This window comes from Equus asinus, chromosome 1, assembly GCF_041296235.1.
Source record: "Equus asinus isolate D_3611 breed Donkey chromosome 1, EquAss-T2T_v2, whole genome shotgun sequence".
NCBI lineage: Eukaryota > Metazoa > Chordata > Mammalia > Perissodactyla > Equidae > Equus > Equus asinus.
The window spans coordinates 188,403,876-188,426,279 of NC_091790.1; the positions used below are offsets into that span (position 1 = coordinate 188,403,876).

The window sequence follows — 22,404 nt, forward strand, 5'->3', positions numbered from 1 at the left end:
AGTGCACCCAATGTTGCAAAGCAGGGTGCTCCGAGAGTGTCTCCCAGGCAGGCCTGGCCACTTCCCAGTGGGCGAGAAGGAAGGCAGAGAAGTCTGCCTAGAGCAGAGGTTCTCTAAGCATGGTCCTTAAACCAGCAGCATCAGCATCTCCTGGGAGCTTGTTAGAAATGCAAATTCCCAGGCTTCCCCAGACCTGCTCAGTCAGGCTCTAAGTGGAGCCCAGCAATCTGTTTTAACCAGTTCTCTTGGTGATTCTAATACCCATTAGAGTTTGGGAACCACTGGCCCAGAAGAAATACGTTTAAGCTAAGTTCTCAACCTTTGCTGTTCAATAAGGTCACCACTGGTCATATATGGCTGTTGAGCCCTTGAAATATGGCTAGTCCAAATGGAGATGTGCTTTAAGTATAAAATACACACCGGGTTTCAAAGACTTACTATGAAAAAAATAATGTAAAATATTTTATTAAGAATTTTATATAGATCATATGTTGGAATGTAATATATTGAACCTAGAGGGATAAATAAAATATATTATTAAAGTTAATTTCTTCTATTGCTTTTTGCTTTTATTTTTTTGAGGAAGATTAGCCCTGAGCTAACATCTGCTGCCAATCCTCCGTTTTCTTTTTTGCTCAGGAAGATTGGCCCTGAGCTAACATCTGTGTCCATCTTCCTCTACTTTATATGTGGGGCACCTGTGACAGCATGGCTTGATAAGCAGTGTGCAGGTCCATGCCCAGGATCCAAACCAGCAAATCCTGGGCTGCTGAAGCAGAGCATGGGAACTTAACAACTGCACCACTGGGCTGGCCCCTTTTTACTTTTTAATAGGGCTTGTAGAAAATTTAAAATTACGCATGTGGCTTGCATTATATTTTGATTGGGCACAGCTGATCTAAAGGATGACTAGAGGTTCCCTAAAGGAGGGCAGGACTGAAGGGACTGTGGAGGGGAGTGGGGGATGGGCAAGGGGTCTTTGGATATAGTATGTGCAGAGGTCCTGAGGCAAGAGAGACCATGACCGCTCAAGGAGATAAAAGATAAACCAAAGCCTTGCAGATCCTATTAAGGATTTTGGACTTTATCCTAAGATCAATAGGAAGTAACTGAGGGTTTTAAATAGGGTGCTCAGTTTTTAGGAAGTTTGTGACTAATAAATGAGGAGAGTGCTACAGCTGAATATAGCAAGACTCTCAGAATCAAAACTTGTCCACTTCCCGTGGTGGGGGTGGAGGCATTTGGTCAGGAAGTACCATTGAGAGGTAGGAGGACCCTGCCCTGGAATATGAGGCGTGAACACCACCCACTAAAGAGACACCTGGGAGAGGTCGGGTCAGTTCGTTTTCAGCTGGGTTAAAGCTCAGACTGGCGGAAGCATTCCAGGAAGAGTCCGAAGTTGAACAGGAGTTTGATTACAGAGCTGAACTCTGCAGGGCACTGGCAAAGGGTTGGTGAAGAAGGGTCAGGGACATGGAAGCCCAGCACATTTGGGGATTAGCAGGTCTGTCCTTTGAAAGAGTGTGCTGGACAAATAACAGAGCAAAGCTGGGATCCGAGCCTGGAGGCTTGCGACCTGACCGCCTCCTCATTCATCTGTGGCCTGGAGATTCCCCCTGAAGTCACAGGTCACACGCTAGCAGACTCAGCTTAGCCTGCAGACATGTTTTGTTTAGCTCATATTTAAAAAATGAACTCAAATTAGTCACCAGTATTTATATCAAATATCACATAAAAATGTGCATTTCCAGTGATTTTGGAAATTGGAAGGTTTAGGAACCCCACTTCCTCAGTGTCCCTGGGAAATGGGATGGAACTAAGTAACAGCTACTCCTTTTACTTTTTATATCAACTTTTAGAAGCTGAAATGATCATTTTTATTTAAAAATAAAAGAGACTTATTTACTCTAAAAACAAAATAGAATCCATGGGTTCTGTATGGTCTGACTCTAAGTCTTGCATTCTCTCCAGTCTTTGGTTCCAGCAGTCCTATCTTCTCTTTGTTCTTCAGAAAAGTTCTAGAATGGTTCTCTTAGTTCACTGAGACCAGGTTATACAAAAGCTTCATCCATTTACGCAAGAGTTGTGTCTATCAGAGAGGCATGTCTGTTCCATGCAGTTCAATACTGGTCCCACCACCCCCATAGTCCAGCGTCACTGCTCTTCACACACCTGTCTGGCGATCGGGACATGTGAGTTTGCAGCCCCTGCCTTAAACTTTAAATGAAACTGACTACAGTGTTGTCTGTTTATTGGTAAACACTTGGTATACCAGCTCCCACGATGATTAAAATCTTAAAAATTGCAAACTTTAAACCTCAGCAGCTCCTTTGTCAATATTCAGCAGCTAATAAAATGGGAAAAGTCCGTTGATGGCACTGAGGAGGAGAGAGGGAGTGGCTTTTTGTCCACCTGAGACAGATACACTGGTTTGGTACCTTATCCTGTGTTTACCCCTATCCACCAGAGTAAGGGAAGGCTGTGTATCTGCATAGTGTTTGTGGCTGTAAATACTATCCCTCTGCTCCGGTATTTATATTTTGAGGGGCAAAAACAGAGAAATGGTTTCATTTCATAAAGTAAAGAAATATGGCAGATTAAAATACTGCAAAGCTTGGTGCTAGGTGCCTGAGTATTCATGTTATTGCTACATTTTTTTGTTCCCCTCAATATAGTTCATAATCAGAAGATGATGGAGAAGTGTCCCTGCCTACAAAATTTGTCCATCACACCCTTCTTCATTTGAAGGGAAAATAGCTTCATTAGCATATGGAGGCTTCTTGCTTGACAAGACCAGCTAAGGGTTGAGGTAGAGGAATAGCTGATAGCTTCTCTTCTCTCCATCCCCTCCTCCACCACCACCACCAAAACGAAACAATAAATGGTTACCACGGGCTAGATCCAGTTTTTATTGGGCATGAAAGTCCTACTACTTCGTGGATTGAGGCACTTTAAAGAAACAATATAAAAATATCTTCCTTTTGCATATTAAACACACACACAGTCTCTCTCATCCATGAATTCCTTATTTGGTCTCTCCCGGCACCTTAGAAGGAGTTTGTTCAAGTGAGGGGCCCTGAAGCTTGAGCTTCTTTAGTTCATAATTATTCTGCTCTTGGCACTAGTCATCACCTAGCAAAACACTGCCCAGACGCCTTTCATCCCATCCTCTGTTCTTCTGCCACCCCTACGCCCCCCTGGGCTGAGGGTAGAGGCATTGCTCTCCCTCTGGAAGTTTTCTGCTCTCTGAGATGCTGTCACCTGAGCCCTGAGCCCTGGCTCTTCCTGTGACCTGAGGCTTTCCTGCCTCCTGTGCACTCAAGTTTCAAACCTGATGCTGGAGGAGAAAGAGCAACCGTCAGCCTGACTGCTGTAGCCTTTCAACCACTTGCAGATCACCTCAGTCAGCCTCCTGCCGCTGGTCCTCTGCCTTCCGCCGAAATATGAAGCCTTACTTTAAAGACTTTTCTCCCTTCAGAATCTCTGGGAATTACTAAAGAAAGGAAGAAACTAGATCTAGATTCCAATTTCCTTTGTCACTGTTATATAACTGTGGATGAATGGCAGTTTAAGTGGGACAGAAAGTCTCCAGTTAATGGAAGTTGCCAGGAATGGCAGCAGATCAGGCCCGGTGTTCCTATAATCTCTGCTCCCCAGTGGAGAAGACACTGGGGTGGAGGTGGAGAGCGCTGGGCGCGTGAACCGAGCAGCATTGAACAGTGTAGATATGTCCACTGCAGGAGAGGGCTGGCAGGCTGATGCAGCCAGGGCAGCCCACGCTCCAGTGGACAGAGTGGGCCCAGCACCTTAACCCAGGGAGTTCAGAAGCACTTCAGGGTGGCCTGTCCCACTTTACTAGATTCTTCTCCCACTGACATGTGGCTGGTGTGTAGGATGGCTGGAGGCTTGAGAGGAGAAGACGGGGCCTCCTTATCAGTGCACTTCCTCTCACTCCTGCAGGCCTGCTCCTGTTGATCTGCTTCTACAGGCAGCATCTCTCAGCTGCTTGCACTTGATAGCTTGTTTTGCATCTGGATTTATTCCTGCCGAAAGTTCTATCTTGAGGCAGGTGAGAGGTTAGTTAGGTGAGTACCATATTTGACATTGATGTTGCTTTAAATCACTTTTAATGTCGTTTGAATGTTGAACCTCAGATCTGCTTGTCTGTGGTATAGCCTGTGGCATTGAAGAGCTAGTTGCCACCAGTCAGTGGTTTACATGTCAGGTATTTGTGGTGGCTCATTGAATTCACATGTTTAATAACTTCTGTAGGAAGGTGAGACTGGTAAATATTTCTGTTTCTGCCAGAGGAAAAACGAAGTGAGAAGGGTGCCTCCAATCTAGAGTCAGCTACTAGGAGCTGGGAGTTCCTAGGTACTTATCATCCTTTTAGACGTCTACAACTCATTCTATTAAATCCTCGCTTCTGTAAGCGCAAACTGCCTTTCTATCTGGCGGAAATGCAGCATGCCATTAGAATGAAGTGTTCTGTTATTTTTACGTCATATAATTAACACACTATCCAGCCATCAGAAAATTTACGTCAACTAGTTTCCCTGTAATTAATTATCTGCAGAATATGCCTGTATGTGCCATAGTGTAGGAGTTGCCGGATGCTTGATGTCAAAACTGTTCAAAGGATTATTCCAGTTTATTTTAGAAACTGCCTGCTGTAAAGTTGTGTTTCCATTCCCAAGTAGTTAGTTGAATGAAGAATATAATTTGTGCTTTTTGTTTCTTCTCTTTATAGGTGTACTGCTGTCACTAAACACGGGCCCATTTGAAAGCAGTAGGGAAGCTCAGCCATCAGTATGTCCAAGTACAAACTGATTATGTTAAGACATGGCGAGGGTGCTTGGAATAAAGAGAATCGTTTTTGTAGCTGGGTGGATCAGAAACTTAACAGTGAAGGACTGGAGGAAGCTCGGAACTGTGGGAAGCAGCTCAAAGCTCTAAACTTTGAGTTTGATCTTGTATTCACATCTGTCCTCAATCGGTCCATCCACACAGCCTGGCTAATCCTAGAAGAACTGGGGCAGGAGTGGGTTCCTGTGGAAAGCAACTGGCGTCTAAATGAGCGTCACTATGGAGGCTTGATCGGTCTCAACAGGGAGCAGATGGCTTTGAATCACGGTGAAGAACAAGTGAGGGTCTGGAGAAGAAGCTACAACGTGACCCCGCCTCCCATTGACGAGTCTCATCCTTACTACCATGAAATCTACAGTGACCGGAGGTATAAAGTGTGCGACGTACCTGTGGATGAACTGCCACGGTCTGAAAGCTTAAAGGATGTTCTAGAGAGACTCCTTCCTTTTTGGAATGAAAGGATTGCTCCTGAAGTATTAAAGGGCAAGACCATTCTGATATCTGCTCATGGAAACAGCAGTAGGGCACTCCTGAAACATCTGGAAGGTACCATCTTTCTGCTGCTACTTATTAGAAGTTGCTAAGTGTTATAGTTGGGCCTTAATCTAGAAAGGACATGATTTCGAAGCTACTAATGCACAATTTACATAATAGACTTTCCTTGTCTATTCCTTTTTGTCACTTCAGTCTTTTAAGAAGCATTTTGTTCTATAAATCAAAACTTCTGGGCATTTTCATTCATATTATCTGAGACAGAGATTCTCAGACTTTAGCAAGCATCAGAATCACCTGGAGGGAGAGCTGGTCCACCACAGATTGCTGGCCCTGACCTCAGAGTTTCTGAGTCAGTGGGCCTGGGTTTGGCCTGAGAGTTTGCATTTCTGAGAAGTTTTCAGGTGATGCTGATACTGCTGCTTGGAGTTCGCCACTTTGAGAACCACTGATCTAAAAGATTCTGTGGCTTTTGCTGTAGTAAGATGAAAGAAGGCTAAAGAGGGAAGAGATTTCTGTAGGAATGGGATTCAAATTAAATTTATTTATGTGAGACTTTCAAGATAAATAAAATGATCTAGACTTCAGTTTTGCTCACGTTCTCCCAACTTTACACAATTATTGCCATGTTTTCAGACCTAAGTTTCCTGAACATTCCCCTTGTTCCAGTCCACTCTTTCCAGACCTGCCTTAGTCATTGGGAGAAAGTTAGAGGAAGGAAAATAAAAGGATGGCTTATTGGAGATAATCGGTAGCCTCAATTTTATTTTAACTACTTGATGTTGTGTTCTAGCTGTATTCTAAAATGTACTGTATTGTTACCTTCCTCTTAAATAATGTGAACTAAATGAACTCTTTTGAGGGCTCAAGCTTACCAGTTTTGGGTGTCAGTGATAGCACTGTGACACCTTCTGGGGATTTCTCGTTCCCCTTTCTTCCTTCACTAAACAATCCCAGACGATTGTGCTTTTTGAATGACCTGCTGTGTCTGGCTTTTTCCTGTCTATTGTCACTGTCAGCAGTTAGCTCGCTGGTATTAGAGTGTATTTCTCCAACATTCCTTTTCCATTCTGCTTTGCTTTTCTATCTGAGGCTGTGAAAAATGAAAAGGTTGACACTGTAAGTGAAAATAGTTTATTGGTAACAACAAAATGAAGTGATCTTTATGAGATTTTATTGTAAACTTTTTAGCATGTGTTTTTTGCCCCTAGTTTTTATAACATGGCCAAGAGCCAAATCATTACTAATATGCCTGCATCCATTAGCTGTGCAGAGATCTAAAATCTAGAGACTTCATTGCCTATTAAAAACTTTGTTGACTAGACAGAGCGCTCGATCTGTTTGTGTGTGTGTGGGTGTATCATATTTACTCAACTACATAAAAGGTTCTGTTCTTCTTTGTTCAGAATAGTCAGATATTTGATTAAATGATATACAACTTGATCATTATTGGACCATAGTGCTTTATTGTTTGAAGAAAGTTGAGGGTCCTCTTAGGACAACAACAAAGTGAAATTCAGAATTTCCAAGCTTATGCTGGAAGACGTATTCCATCTCACCATGCCAATTCCTTTCTCCAGAGGTGGGACATAGACCTCTTTGTGGCCAGGCTCTCTTCTCTAAAGAAAATGCCATAATTTCCTTCAGGATCCTCTTTTCTTCCCCATCTCAGCTAGGAAATCCTCCTTTTAAAGACAGTTTCCTGCTGTTCAGTACCATTTACTCCTCATCTATCTTCCGTTTAGATCTCTAGGATTATTCTGCATCCCCAACCACAGCTCATTCTAGATACCCCCTCCTATTAGTGCGTTGAAGATTTAACTATTTGTTGTTTTTTTTAAGGAAATAGGAAAATTTAACAGCTGGTAAAGAAGACTGTCACTATGGTGAGGATGGAGGGAGAAAGGGAGAATTACCTGTGGAGGGTGAGGTTACATATAGAAAAGCTTACTTTCTATATTTGAGGGAGGTTTTGAACTATCAATTTATCAAAAAAGCAATCAAATGGTATAGCTGCTTTGGAAAACAGTCTGGCGGTTCCTCAATATGTTAAACGTAGAGTTACCATATGATCTAGTAATTCCACTCTTAGGTGTGTGCCTGTGTTAGTTTCCTAGTGCTATTGTAACAAAGTACCAAAAACTGAATGAATTAAAATAGCAGATACTAATTTTCTCACGATTCTGGAGCCTAGAAATCCTTAATCAAGCTGATGGCAGGATCATGCTCTCTCTAATGGCTCTGGGAGAGAATCCTTTCTTGCCTTGTCTAGCTTGTGGTGTTGGTTGGAAATATTTGGTGTTCCTTGGTTTTCAGATGCATCACTGAAACCTTCCATCTTCACTTGGTGTTCTTTCTGCGTGTGTCTGTGTTTCTCATCCAAATTTCCTCTTTTTATAAGGACACCAATGGTATTGGATTAGGGCCTACCCCAATGACCTCATTTTAACTTGGTTACCTCTATCAAGAGCTTATTTCAAAAGAAGGTCACCTTCTGAGGTATAGGATATTAGGACTTCAACATGTCCTTTCAGCGAGGAGCAGAGTTCAACCCATTATAATACCTGAGAGAAATGAAAACATATGTACACAAAAACTGGTACACAAACTTTCATAGCACTATTATCCACAATAGCCAAATGTGGAAGCAATACAAGTGCCTACCAACTAATGAATGGATAAATTAAAAGTGATACAGCCATACAGTGGAATATTATCCAGCAATAGAAAAAAAGGAAATACTGATCCATGCTACATATGGATGAATCTTGAAACGTTGTTACGTGGAAGAAGCTAGTCACAAAGGATTATATGTTGTAGGATTCCACTTACATGAAATGTCCAGAATAGGCAAATCTATAGAAATGGAAATTAGATTATTTGTTTCCTAAGCTGAGGTGGAGGTGGAGGAGGGGATGAAAGGATGAGTGACTGCTAATAGGTACAGGGTTTCTTGTTGGGGTGGTGAAAATGTTCTAAAATTGGTTCTGGTGATCGTTGCGCAACTCTGGAGATACTAAAAGCCATTGAATTGTATACTTTAAGTGAGTCAATTGTATCATATGTGACTTATTTCATTCAAGCTGCAAAAATAATTTAATCAACAGAATTGAAAGATTAAAGGGTTTGGCATTGGCCTGGAAAACAATAGTTTAGGGCAAATATATGGAAGTGATAAAGTAGAAATCCATGGATGTGGAGTATAGAATAAGGAGAAAAATTAAAATACAGCTTTGACTCCTGGCGCAGAAATGGGTTTACAGGGATCGCTGAAAGTTAGCAGACATTTGTCCTCAGGCTTCATTTAACCTTTTTCCTGAAGGCCTTTCTTTTTGAGCAGGGTTAGCCCTGAGCTAACATCCGCTGCCAATCCTCCTCTTTTTTGCTGAGGAAGAGTGGCTCTGAACTAACATCCGTGCCCATCTTCCTCTACTTTATATATGGGATGCCTGCCACAGCATGGCTTTGCCAAGTGGTGCCATGTCTGCACCCGGGATCCAATCCAGTGAACCCCAGGCCACTGAAGCGGAGCGTGCGAACTCAACCCCTGTGCCACCGGGCCGAACCCTGAAGGCCTTTTTTTTAAGTTGAGTGTATGGAACTAAATTGCCTTTCAGAGATGAATGAAACTGAAGCAACCTTAAATTATAATTCCTATCCCTGTCACTATAAACAGGCTTTATAGAAAATATTTTTATTTTCGGGATAATTGATTTAAAATAGTGGTGTCCATGCCGGAAATAACTGATTTAAAATAGTGGTGTCCATGCTGGAAGAGGTAAATTGTACAAAGAGGCTCAAGTGGGAAGTATGTGAAAGTAGGTGAGTCTAGGGCTGGCAGCTGTCTGCAGCAGAGGAGAAGGGAGGTGTATATGGTGGAGATGGGGAATGGAAATGGTAAGGTTGGTGACCAGGGAGGATGGCAGACATCCGGGGGAAAAAATTGGTCGAACACACAAAATATGCCATGAGACAAAAGCCCAAAGCCAGGGACACAAATGGAGTGGATATGAGGATTGAGATTTGTCCTTAGGAAGACATAAGGGTGGTTTAAAATCTTGGGTATAACAACTTTGTCCGTTTTCTGGTACTATTGTTAAGATTGATGGAGTTCTTTGATGTTGCTCTGACTCCCTATAGGGACTTACTCCCACTCCTGACATGGAAAAAATTATTTCATGTGCATGAAATAGACTGGACTAGATTTTAGGCTCACTTCATCAATTAGTTATCATCTCTTGTTTTAGGAGTCCTCTAAATGCCAGTCTCCACTGATGATTTCTCTTACAGTGTGTATTGAAAAATAAGATCTAAGTAGTCTGTGTCACAGCTGTGAGAATTAAGCATAAGTGGTTTTCCCAAGATCAGAAGAAATAGCATATGTTATTTCTTCCATGTCATTCCTGTTAATTTAGTTAGATTTCAGCCCTTTTAAAATGTATTCTAGATGTACGGGCTTGCTGGTATAGGAATACCAACATTAGTCCTCGTATCTTGCATGTCTGTCTTTGAAGAGCTCAAGTTACAGGACTTCATGTGGTACTTGATAAATCCCCAGCCTGAAAGAAAACATTCCATTGAATTTGGATGCTAACTTTTCAAGACTTCAAAAATTAAGTAATCCCCCTTACTTTAGGGGAAAAATATAGATTTTTATCTTGTAGAAAGGACTACTTTCCAATTTATTTGTGCATGTGTGTTTATTGTGTTAAAAAACATAATAAAATTTGCCATCTTAATTGCCAATTTATTTTTACTGTAAAGTTATATGACCATTCACCACCGTTTTCTGGTTAATACCTATTATCTCAGTACAATTATTAATAGCAACTCCTTTCACTTTCAGAAGTGCCCCAACATGGATGATAAATTAAATGGTCACCTTACTATAAAGATGTTAGCTTTCACCAGTGTTAAGAATGAATCCTTGAAATGGGTGTGACTGGATTCCCTATTTCCTATAAAGACAAAAGTTCCGAAATTCTTTGCATTGATTAAATCAAAAAGTAAAAATGGTTGTGGTTGTAGATTCCTCTGATTCCTAGTCATGCTTTCTAGATATGTTTATATAAAATTCTCTCCTGTAAAACAGAATCTTTATGGAACTGGGGCAGTTTTCCCCTATATCGTCCTTAAACTACTTGACAGACTTAAAGCACTTTACCTTCTGCTAGGGAGGGGTGTGGTAACTGATAGAATCAATGACAGCATACCATTGTATCATGCAAAGACTTCTTTATTGTTTAAAGACCGTAACTGTGGGGTGGGAAGAATGATGACCCAGTCAAATAACTAATTAGAATATTGGTCTACCCTGAAATCTCGATATGCCTTAAGCTGTGTCTGCTAAGAGTACACTAGTGTTACTCGTCTACCCTGGATGGCATATACCATATAACATTAAGATGTTATTTTGTTTCTCCTCTGTTTGGTGCTATCACTGTACCCTAAGGGCAGTCAAATCCCGTGCAACACTTCTTCCATTTCTGGCAAAGACAGGTGCTGTTGAAAGAAAATGGAACCCAGACAGACCTCAAATGACTTAGCCATCGTCATGATAATTAGTTGGAGTCGTGAACGCCACCCAAATCCAGTTCACTGAGTCTCCACACACAATTACCACCTGGGCTTTTTTGTTTTACATTTTTACGGAAAGTAGCCCTTCTCCTGATCTATTCTTTGTTTGGAATACTATATTATAAGAAACTGAGTCTAGCATCCTTGGCAGGTAAACCATAAAAAGGTAATTTGATGCTACTAATTGAGCCTGAAATTTTTACTGCTGTTACCCTAAAACTGTGGTCTGGAATGGCGTTCCCTAGTATACCTGTACAAGGTGGTCCTTTTCTGAGTGCATACTGTGTATCATGCGCAGTTCTAAGCATTTTACAGACCTGTCTTGCTTGATGTAGGCTCCGAACTCAATGGAAAGCTATAGTTCAATACTGTGTTTTACTGTGTTGTTTAGTCTAGTATCCAGGTCGTATTTTCTATTTCATGTATCAATTATTGATCGCTAAGCTGTTTTGCATAAAGAAACTGCTCTAGTAAAAAGGAGCAAACTTTTGATACACCCAACATCACGAATGAATCTCAACTGCCTTATGCTAAGTGAAAGAAACTGGGCTCAAAAAGCAAAGTACTGTAAATTCCTATGTGAAAGTCCTAACTCCTAGTACCTCAGAATGTGACTGTATTTAGAGATAAGACCTTTAAAGAGGTAATTAAGGTAAAATGAACCATTAAGGTGGCCCTAACCCAACAGGACTGGTGTCCTTATAAGAAGAGCAAATTTGGACACAGGCACATGCAGAGGGAAGACCATGTGAAGACTCAGGGTGGTGAGAGCTATCTACATGCCAAGGAGAGAGGGCTCATAAAAAAGCCAACTCCTCGATGTCCCCAGAATTGTGAAAAAATAAATTCTGTGATTACAAAAAAAAAAAGCCAAAAAAAACCACACCACCCACTAAGCATTGTATGAGTCCGTTTATATGCCATTCAGGAAAAGGTAGTTCTAGAATTAGCTTGTCACTTAGTAGAATTAGGTGACACTTGCTACATACACCTACCCATGCCTTTGAAAACTAACCTGGGGGGCATCGTTATGCTTTCTGGAGACTCCAGGAGCTATTGGTGCTGACTTAATTTAGCGATTAAAGCATGATCAGCATAGGGAATTACCTTTCAAAGTCCTTTTCCATAAGACATTATGTGTAATCTGCTCAAGTTCTGTACTCAGAGGTTATGAGCGCCTCCAGTAAAGGTTTTTCTGTCCCTGAACTATTTCTGTTCATTTGCCACCAGATTCTAAATTCTCTTTTTAATTGGGTCTTCCATCTGTTCTTTTTCCCTCTCCAACCACCTAGTCTGGAAGTAGATCGACAAGGACGTCCTGGAGTCAACGCAGGAGAGCAGTTCAGGGGGAGGGAAGTGTTTCTGATCCGGAGGTAGGTTTAGCACAGGAACCGTGCGTCAGTGGCTAGGACAGGCCTCTACCCTGTCAAATTACTTATTTATATAATGTCTCTGCTCTTAAATTGTATATAATTTTGGGATTGCTTTACTTTTAACTTGATAGTAGTTCTTATTACTTTCAGAAGAAGGACTTGACCCAGACGTGTGAAAAATTATAGAATAAGAAAATCCCTACTAAAGGGACTGCTTTACTGACTTTTAACAGTATAAACAATTACCCATGCTGTGCTCACGAGTCCAGATGAAAGCAGGGCCCACTTCTCACTGGCTCAGACATTCTCACAAAGCACCACCGTGAAACCCAGGCTCAGCATCTGAACGCATCCTGTACTGCAGTGTTCCAGACAGGCGAGTGTTTCTTTCTCTGTGGTTGGCATAGTCACTTCCTGTTTGTTTCCTGCTGGCCCACACTGAAGGAGAAGCCAGGTACTGAACTGAATGAAGCATTAGGTGTAGTCTGCATCTTGCCAGCGGAAGTGGATTGTTTAGTCTGGGTTCCAGCACAGAACTAGGCAATTTCAAGTGTGGAATAAGAGCGGCATGCAAGAGGCTCAGGAAAGGCAGACTCGGTCCCTGAAGAAGGGCGTGCAGCTGCACACGTAGCAAGGCAAAGAAGTGGTGAGATGAAATTAGAGAATCAGAGAGGAAAGGTCAGCAGGGACTAGCTGTGGGGACAGGGACTGGCAAGTCAGTCACCTTTGGCATTTTAGTGTGATATTTTCAGAAGCACCCAATTCATACCTCTCTTATGTGAGGCAAATACTTGTCTAGTGGTATGGTTAAGCTTTCTCTCATTATAAGTGTAATTGACTTATAGAAAGCTTTATTTTTAAAAGTTGTAGGCCATTTAACTATAAATTTAAATGTAGAATGGGTTCTTCTCTCTGCCTTATTCTAAATTAGAGGCTGTTATTCTATTAACGTGTTAGAATATTCAAATAACTCATTTCTAATTGTTCTCCAGCCTGCCTTTAACTTGTACATATATAGCATTCAAACCTTAAAGAATTATAATTAAAAACAGGTGGATCATCTATGCAATTCGGAACCTTTTGTGTCAGCTCTTATTCTGGCAGTAGAAGAAGACAGAACTCAGCACAGATCACCCAGCAGTGGGGTTTGAATTGTGACTGACTTGACTGGGAAAGGGAAGTGGGACATGGCTGGTAACTCATGGTGGAATGGTTGATCGAAGCTATTTTCCTCTTGTTCTAATCCCCCAAAATATGCTTTATAGAATTGGGGGATTGTCCTCTTGTCCTGCAACAAATCTGTCTCCCTGAACATCTTCTCTGCTATTTCCTGATATTCAAAAAGTGTTTGGGAGCAAACACTTTGGAGAAAAACAAAGAAAATATATATGAGATAAATTTAATTTGAATTGTTTATTTCGTTAGCCCTACATGCAGACAACCTTTTATTCAAGCTTTTCTTTTTTTCTTGGTAAGGTAATAAAAGGATCACAATCTTTAATCAAGGCTTCAACAGTAAAAGACTAGATATAATTTGAAAACCCAGAGAGTTCAGATTTATTCATTTCAGCCATGTGCCAAGCGTTCATTAAATCAGGCACTGTTCTTGGTATAAGGATATAGTAGTGCCTACAGTTGGGCATACCAAGTCCTTACTTTCAAGGAGCTTCTGTCTCCATTTTGATCCCTTTCTGAAATTCGGCCACTACTGTCTCTGACAAAGTCCTCAAATTGCTTTCATGTATGGGCTTTATGCATTAGAATTTTTAATGTTTAATTTTTAATTTTGATGTTTCATTCCTTATAGCCTTTATTTATGTGTAAGAAGTAGATCCATATAATACATACAGTTGTAATAGTGGATCGTATAGCTAAATAATTTCTGGACCGTAGCAGCCAATGCATAATAGTGTTCCTTTCAGTTGAACAAACACTTACTAAATTCTTGCGGTGGGTAAGGCACTGTTCTAAGAGCATGAGTGATACAGGGACAGATAAAACATGGTCCCTGTTCTCCGAAGCTTGTAATCCTGGTGGGAGAGGCAAGCATGTGCACAGCCCCCTCTAACAGAAGGCAGGGTGTGAGCGCTGTAGTGTATGTACAGTGATCTCAATAACTGGTTCCTGTTCCTGCTACAGTGACTTGGGGGATGGGGCTTGTAGGTACAGATTTGACTTTCTGAAGCTAGTCCTGCATGCGGAAGATAAAGTTGTTTGAATTTCTCCCCATATTGGCCCTGAGTTACCCCTTTGACTTGCCCCCAAACTTTCCTTATTTCTTGCTGGAAATATCCCCGTCATTTAAATTGATTACAGTTGCCTCCTAGATGCTCCTATGTGAAGATTCAAGAATTCAAGACAATGACTGGGGACTCATGGAGGAGTGGCTGCAGAGGGGGAGTGATGGAGAGGGGTAGTTGCAGAGTGGGCACTCTGTGATGTTTCCTTCAGAACATTCTTGGATGCTGTAAAAAATCGAAGCCAGTTATCAGACAGGGGATGTGATATCTGGTCACTCGTTTAACCTTTCACATGATGTTCCAGTTAATGAGTTTGTAATATGATATTACATAATGTAGTATTGATTCAGTTTGGTTAATCCAGTGCAGAAGCATTATTCTAGCCTTAGGAGTTCTGTTTGCTTAACTTTCTTAGGACAGAGAATGTGGCTAATGCCAAAATTGAGTAATGAGTAATGGCTTCCCTGTGTTTTTTCCTGGTTTGCTATTTTAAAATTTCAGTTGCTTTAAGTCTTATTGACTGATTATTAACCAGTCTAAGTATTTTAAATATTTGTAAGTAATTAGTCTGCTGTGTGTGTGAATGGCTTGAGTAGTCATTAAAGTAGAATGTCAACTTTTATTTAGTTATTGGAAATGTTTCTATTTTTGTTGAGCTCTCCTTCCCTCATCAGTGAAATATTGTCATTCTTGTGGCCTTTGTTTATTTGGCTCTTTGGTTGGGTCCCACACAAAAGTGGGTTGTTATCTAAGCCATAGGCATGCACTTGAGACTGGTGCTGTGAAAGAGAGGACCTGTTAGACCTGAGGCCATGGTTAAACGAGTGAGTCCCATGTGTGCCGCCAGCCTCTCGCCAAAGACCTAGCACTCTTTTTCTGAGGTCACAGACTACAACTCCTAAACCTTGCCCATCGTGATCCCAGTATGTTAGCTCTTTCAAGGGGGTCTGACAAATCTGTGCATGCCCTTTACTAGTCCTGAAAACATGAGAACACTGGGTGCTGGTGTCCATTTAGTACCCGGGGCAGTGCATGCACACAAGCATTCTCCTCTCTTCTTATGCTGTGATGGAAATAGCCATAGACGAGTCAGATGACCAGAGTTGAAGTCCTGGGATTTGGGAATGAAAAAAAAAAAACAGGTCCAGTTTTACTACCTTAACAGTCTTGTGACTTGCACAGTTTTATTTAACTTCTCTGAATCTGTTGACCGCTTTTTAAAATAGCTTTATTGAGGTATAATTCACATACCATGCACTTCACTCATTTAAAATGTACAGTTCAGTGGCTTTTAGTATATTCACCATCCTTTCATCACCACAGTCAATTTTAGAACATTGTCATTACCCTCAAAAGACAACCTATACCTAGTTTTCACTTCCCAGTCCCCCCATTACCTCTAGGCCTGGCCAACTGCTAATCTATCTATGTCACTATGAATTTGCCTGTTCTGGACGTTTCATATAAATGGAATCATACAACAGGGAGTCCTTTGTGACTGGCTTCTTTCACTTAACATGTTTTCAAGGTTCATCAATGGTTAGCATGTATCAGCACTTCATTCCTTTTTATTACCAAATAATATTCCATTGTTTGGATATACCAGATTTAATTTATCCATTCATCAGTTAATGGGCATTTCACTCTTTGGCTATTATGAATAATGCTGCTGTGGAGATTCATGTACAAGTTTTTGCGTGGGCATCTTTCTCCTGAGTATATACCTAGGAATGAAATTGTTGGGTCACATGTTAACTCTATGCTTAACTATTTGAGGAATTGACAGACTGTTTTCCAAAGAGTTCACAGCATTTTATACTCTTAATTTTACAGTGTATTAGGATTCCAGTTTCTCTCTATCCTCACCAACACTTGTTTATAATCTGACTTTTTTATTGTAGCCATCCTAGGGGGTATGAAGTGGTATCTCATTGTGGTTTTGATTTGCGTTTCCCTGATGACTAATGATGTTGAACACCTTTTCATGTTCTTACTGGCCATTTGTATATCGTTTTTGGAAAAATATTCAGGTCTTTTGCCCATTTTTTAATTTAGTTATCTGTCTTTTTATTATTGAAGTATAATACTTCTCTGTATACTCTAGATACACGTCCTTTATCAGACACATGAGTTGCAAAAATTTCCTTCTATTCTGTGGGTTTCATTGCACTTTCTTGATGGTGTCCTTTGAAGCACAAATGTTTAAAATTTTTATATGCCCAGTTTATCAATGTTTTTTCTTTTATTGCTTGTGTTTTTGGTGTCATATGTAAGAAACCATTCCCTAATTCAAGGTCGTGAAGATTTTACTTCTATGTGTTCTAAGATTTTTATAGTTTTGGCTCTTAAATCTAAGTCTTTGCTTCATTTTGAGTTAATTTTTATATAAGGTATAAGGTAGGGATCTAACCTCATTCTTTTGCATGTGAATATACAGTTGTCCTAGCACCATTTATTGAAAAGTTTATTCTTTCTTCATTTGATTATCTTAACACACTTGCTAAAAATCAATTGATCAAAAACATGAGGGTTTATTTTGAACTCTCTGTTCTATTCCATTGATCTATATGGCCATCCTTATATAAGTAACTCATACTACATACAAGTACCACACTATCTTTTATTTTTCTTTTTTGAGGAAGATTAGCCTTGAGCTAACATCTTCTGCCAATCTTCCTTTTTTTTTTTTTGCTGAGGAAGATTGGCCCTGAGCTAACATCCATGCCCATCTTCCTCTACTTTATATGTAGGATGTCTGCCACCGCATGGCTTGATAAGCGGTGCATAGGCCTGTGCCTGGGATCTGAACCGGTGAACTCCAAGCCGCCGAAGTGGAGCACACGAACTTAACCACAGTGCCACCAAGCCGGCCCCCACACTATCTTGATTACTATAGCTTTATAGTAAGTTTTGAAATCAGGAAATGTGAGTCTCTCAACTTTGTTCTTTTTTTTTCCCAAGATTATTTTGGCTGTTCTGAGTGCCTTGAATTTCTGTATGAATTTTAAGACCAGTTTGTCAATTTCTGCAAAAAAAGTCAGCTGAGATTTTGATGGAGATTGTGGTGAATCTCTGTTAATTAGGGCAATATTGACATCTTAATAATACTAAATCTTCCAATCCATGATCATGGGATATCTTTCCATATATTTAGTTCTTTAATTTCTTTCAACAATGTTTTGTAGTGTTCAGAGTATAAGTTTTGTACTTTGGTTAAATTTATTCTTGAGTATATTATTCTTTTTGTTGCTATCATAAATGGAATTGTTTTCTTATTTTCATTTTTGTTTTGCTCATCACTACTGTAAAGAAGTACAATTGATTTTTGTAGATTGATCTTGTATCCTGCAACTTTGTTGAACTCATCTATTAGTTCTAATAGTTTTTAGTGGGATTGTGTCATCTGAAAATAGAGATAGTTTTTCTTCTTCCTTTCCGATCTGGATCCCTTTTACTTCTTTTGTTTTTGGCCTAGTTGCCCTGGCTAGAACCTCCAGTACAATGTTGAATAAAAGTGGAATGTTTAGCCATTTTAAAATAAAGTCTTAGGTCCAGAAACATTTGCAAAGGTTAAGAATTGGTAACGTTGTAAAGGCACACAGTCTATAAGCAGTGAATCTGAGATGCTGATAGATGTGTACACTCATAGTTTCTATTTCTCCTGGTCAACGTTAGTCAAACACGGTCATTTTTGCTAAATAGTTGTCTTCTAACAAGTTGATTTTTGCAGTGAAAATTTAGATTAATTGGAGAAATCTATAAAATCCATCTTTCTCTCCAATTCAATAAGCAATGTGCTTACAGACTCTGGGGACAGATAAAACATGGTCCTTACATGATAGATGAATGTAAACAGTCAGTGTCCCCACTTTTCTCATGCCTCTAGAGTGCCTCTACTTTTCTTAACCATTCAGAATAAAATAAAGGAACTGTGGTACTAGAAGAGACTATCCTCCCTCATTTTATAAATGAAGAAATAGTTCAATGGAAGTAAAATCCTGGCCGGGGTCACAAATGTCCTTCCCAAGAGGGATATAATAGGCCCTGAGTTACTGGTTAGTTGAGTGAGTTAGGCCTGAAGGGTCCTCCGAAGAGGACCTTCAGAGCTTCCCTGGATTAGGGGTGAGAAGTACTGGGTTCCACAGCCTCAGTGGTCACCTGGCTCTAAACCACGTGCCGTTGAATTCTGCTTCTGCTGTCTCCAAGGGATGCGTGTGGCAGCTGCTGTGCATCCAGCTGTCAGATCTGACCTGATGGAGCCACAGGGCTCTTAGAATTCAAAGCAGTCATCTCCCAGCTAAACAGCTGGCTGTCTGGTCTGGATTTATCTGTTCTTGCCAGCTTTAGTTTGGGATGGTAATCTTATGTAGAGTTGCAGTGTGGGGTTGGGGGCTTGGCAGGGCAAAGTAGTGTTTTAGTAGCCTGCCCTTTAAATCTTCTACCTAGAAGAAAATTCCTGGTAGTGAAGAAGAAACACTTATTGTGCTATGCTTTTTCATGTATGTTCTCTTTTAAGTGCATTCCTCCTACCCCAGACCCTTTGTGTTGGTGATAGAGGAAGAATGTGTGTGTGTGTGTGTGTGTTTAATTTGACAGAGGGATTGGAGGCCCAGAGAAGTTTCTTGCCTAAAAAAAGTTCTCTAGTTAGTATATTGAGGGGGACTGGCAGAGGAGGAGATGGGCAGTGTACTTGGAAGAGACCCTGACTTGCAAGTTGGGATTCTTTCCATTGTTTCATAGCTGCTTGAGAACGTACAGTTTGTGCATATGGGTTCTTAGGTAGCTCTTCTGGGCCTAGAAATGAAATTCTAATAAAGAACTGCACCAGTGGTTGGGATCCAGTGCTGTGATTCTGTGACTTTTGGCTGGCACTCATAGTTATGACCATTAGTTAATTAAAATGACAAAGTGCATTGATAACTAACTGCTAACAACTTATTCTGCCATCATCACTTCCCAAGTGAAGATGAACCCTTGCACTCTCCTTGGAACTTGCTCCACCCAGGTCCTTACTATCAATATAGAACAGAGGCATATGTTTAGAATTTAGAAGTCTATGTAATAAAGCTGTGTTTTTAAAGTAGATAATCTGAATAGTTTCAGTTGCCTTTCAATCTCTTTTCTCCTCCCTTCTCTTTGCCCATTTTGAACTCAGAGAAACTTGAAAGGCATTACGTCATACGATAGTTACCGATACCTGGGTTTAAATTCAGGCTCTGCTATATACTATCTGTGTGATCTTGAGTTGTTTGCTTAACCTCTCTGAGCCAGAACTTGTTACGTGGAAGAGTAATAGCTCATGTCCTCATAGGATTGTAGCGATGATTAAATAAGTTAATACATATAAAGTGCTCAAAAGAGTACCTGGTGTATAGAATATTCTTAGTACATGTTAGCTGTTTATTGTTAAAAGCAGTCCACAATAGTAAAAATATTATCACTACCACTGCTAGTACCACCCTTACTACAACTACAACTCTTCTGGTCAAAGTTGAACTACCTGTAATTTACCTTATTTAAAAAAGGATTGAATGAGGCTTGTGCATTACACATATGTTCCTCTCCTAGCAGTTGGGGTGTTAAGGGACCAGGAGAATGAGGCCTCTTTACAAGGCCTGTCTTATAATCTGTTCCTGATTCCCCTTGATTGTGCTCCCTAAGCATCAAGGGGTGTGTTCCTCCTCGACTGGATCCAGCCCAGGGCATTCCACACTCAGTGTTGGGAAACCGACCACATTCTGATCAATTGAACTAGATTCAGAGATTAATTTTAGCCAGCCTGGGGACGACATATAAAAGGAAAAAGACAGAAAACTCTCCTGGTTCACTTTCAGAGTCTTCAAGATTGATTCCTGTGGAAAACACGTAACACAAATGTGGTCATGGAGAGAATAGTTTTCATTCCTTTAAAATTTATATAGGAAACAGCTAAGAACAGGTTGCCCCAAAAGGTATTTACTAAGATTTGGTGTGATGTGAATTTCTGTCTTAGCTTTTTTTTTTAACTTCTGGGGAGTTCTTGGCTTCCAGGAACTTTAGCTGGAATCTGTCACCAAATCTGCTGACATGCAGTTACCATGGGACTAAGTAAATGTGCAGTTAAACGACTGAACAGAACTTCCTCCTTGCTTGTCTTTAAAGCCTTATTCCTTCCTCTCAATCTACAGGGATCTCAGACGAAGACATTATCAACATTACCCTTCCGACTGGAGTCCCCATTCTCCTGGAGCTGGATGAGAACCTGCGTGCTGTTGGGCCTCATCAGTTCCTGGGTGACCAAGAAGCTATCCAAGCAGCCATTAAGAAAGTGGAGGATCAAGGAAAAGTGAAACGAGCTGAAAAATAAAGTCCCAAGTGCTGGCTTGGAAAAGCTGCAAAAGGAGTAGCATGCAGTGTGTTCAGCATACTGATCTCTCTCTCTCTCTCTCTCTCTCGATCTCTCTCTCTCTTTTTTCCTGTTTTTTTTCCAGAGCTAGGCTGTGGGGTAGAGTGTATATAGGTAACTAGATAACTTATGTTGCCTCAGATAAAGGCTTTAGGATGCCCGAGTGTTTATGTCATAAGCCTTATGAGTTAGCTCTCCTGCTAGCCCTGTTTGAATTAGCCACTAATTCAAATTAGTAACCAGTGGGGCTTAGTCAGTGTCATCAGTTTCTGAGATGGGAGAGTAACAAGTGGAGGTAAATTTTAAGGTATATGTCACTCAATAAATTATTATCAAGTCATCATTGACAGGTACCACTTAATCTAATAAGTGGTTCACCTTTATATTTACTAAGACTTACTGGGATAATAGTAAAGGATATTAGATAATACACTATACTTAAGTATTTATTACTAGTCTTTTCCTCTAGGAAAAGGGATACCTCGATAGTTAAGACCAGAGGCCCATTAAATGGGAAAGTCACAGATGGGTTCATCCAAGACAGCCAACAGCAGACAGCAGACCCTTTGCCTTGTCTCTAGTCCAGAGATATCCTTCGTTTGACATTTGGTGGAATTCCTCTTGGGCTGCTAGAATTATCAGCATATAGACAATTATAGCTGTTGTTCTTTTTTGTTTCATTTTTGGTTTTTGAACTTTAATCTTTGGGTACTTAAAACTGGTTTAAAAATAAAATTCTGTGGTTGAAAATGATATGACCAAAGCATCTCCATATGACTGATAAGTACTAAGTAAGGGCCTCTGAAGTAGTCTTTAGCTCGTAACTTCCTGTAACACTGAAAGAGTTGCACTTCCTCCAACACATGGACACTCCTAATTCTCAATAAATTGAAGGTCGGGGTCAGGGGGAAAGTAGCGTATAGTGGGTGTAATTTTATTCCCATGAGCAGGGGAAATGGTATATTGGGGCTTGTCACGTACATTTGTTGTTCATCAGCTGAGGGCAGAAGATTATAGTATGTAGCATAACGTAGCTGGGGTAGGCCATGGACAGAGTTGATTGCTTAATGATACTATTTTCCACAGTATATCTTTAGATGCTGTAGGTATGTAAGTCATCATTTCTTTAGGCTATTTATTGCCTTATTTCAAAGCAAGTAACATATATTTCAGCAATAAAGTCATGTAAAAAATTTGCAGCTATAATAGCTGTTACAAATATTTACCATTTTTTAATGATTTTTCCATTGGTGGATTAGTTTATTTGTATCCGTTTTATAGTAAAACTGACATTAGAAGGAAACTAATTCTAAAAGCCTTGCTACAACTTGGCCTCCATTTAATCTTTAATTCAGGACTCTTAGAGCACTAGCTGATGAAAATGGCTGAAAAGAAGAGATGAAAGTGGTTTGCTCACAACTGGCCACATGTTTGGTGCATAAAGACATGAAATGTGGATGCTTTATGTTTC

The 22,404-nt window shown here is 40.4% G+C and overlaps 1 protein-coding gene across 1 annotated transcript in view; it reads left to right on the plus strand.

Moving 5' to 3' along the window:
- The window catches only part of BPGM (bisphosphoglycerate mutase), a 28,815-nt gene extending 7,127 nt beyond the window's left edge, over positions 1 to 21,688 (plus strand). The window contains exons 2-3 of the mRNA XM_014839387.3: positions 4,751 to 5,412; positions 20,716 to 21,688. Coding sequence (XP_014694873.1) covers positions 4,812 to 5,412; positions 20,716 to 20,894 — 780 coding nt within the window. The 5' untranslated portion in view covers positions 4,751 to 4,811 and the 3' untranslated portion in view covers positions 20,895 to 21,688. The remainder of the gene's footprint in view (positions 1 to 4,750; positions 5,413 to 20,715) is intronic.
- Positions 21,689 to 22,404: the final 716 nt, after the last annotated feature.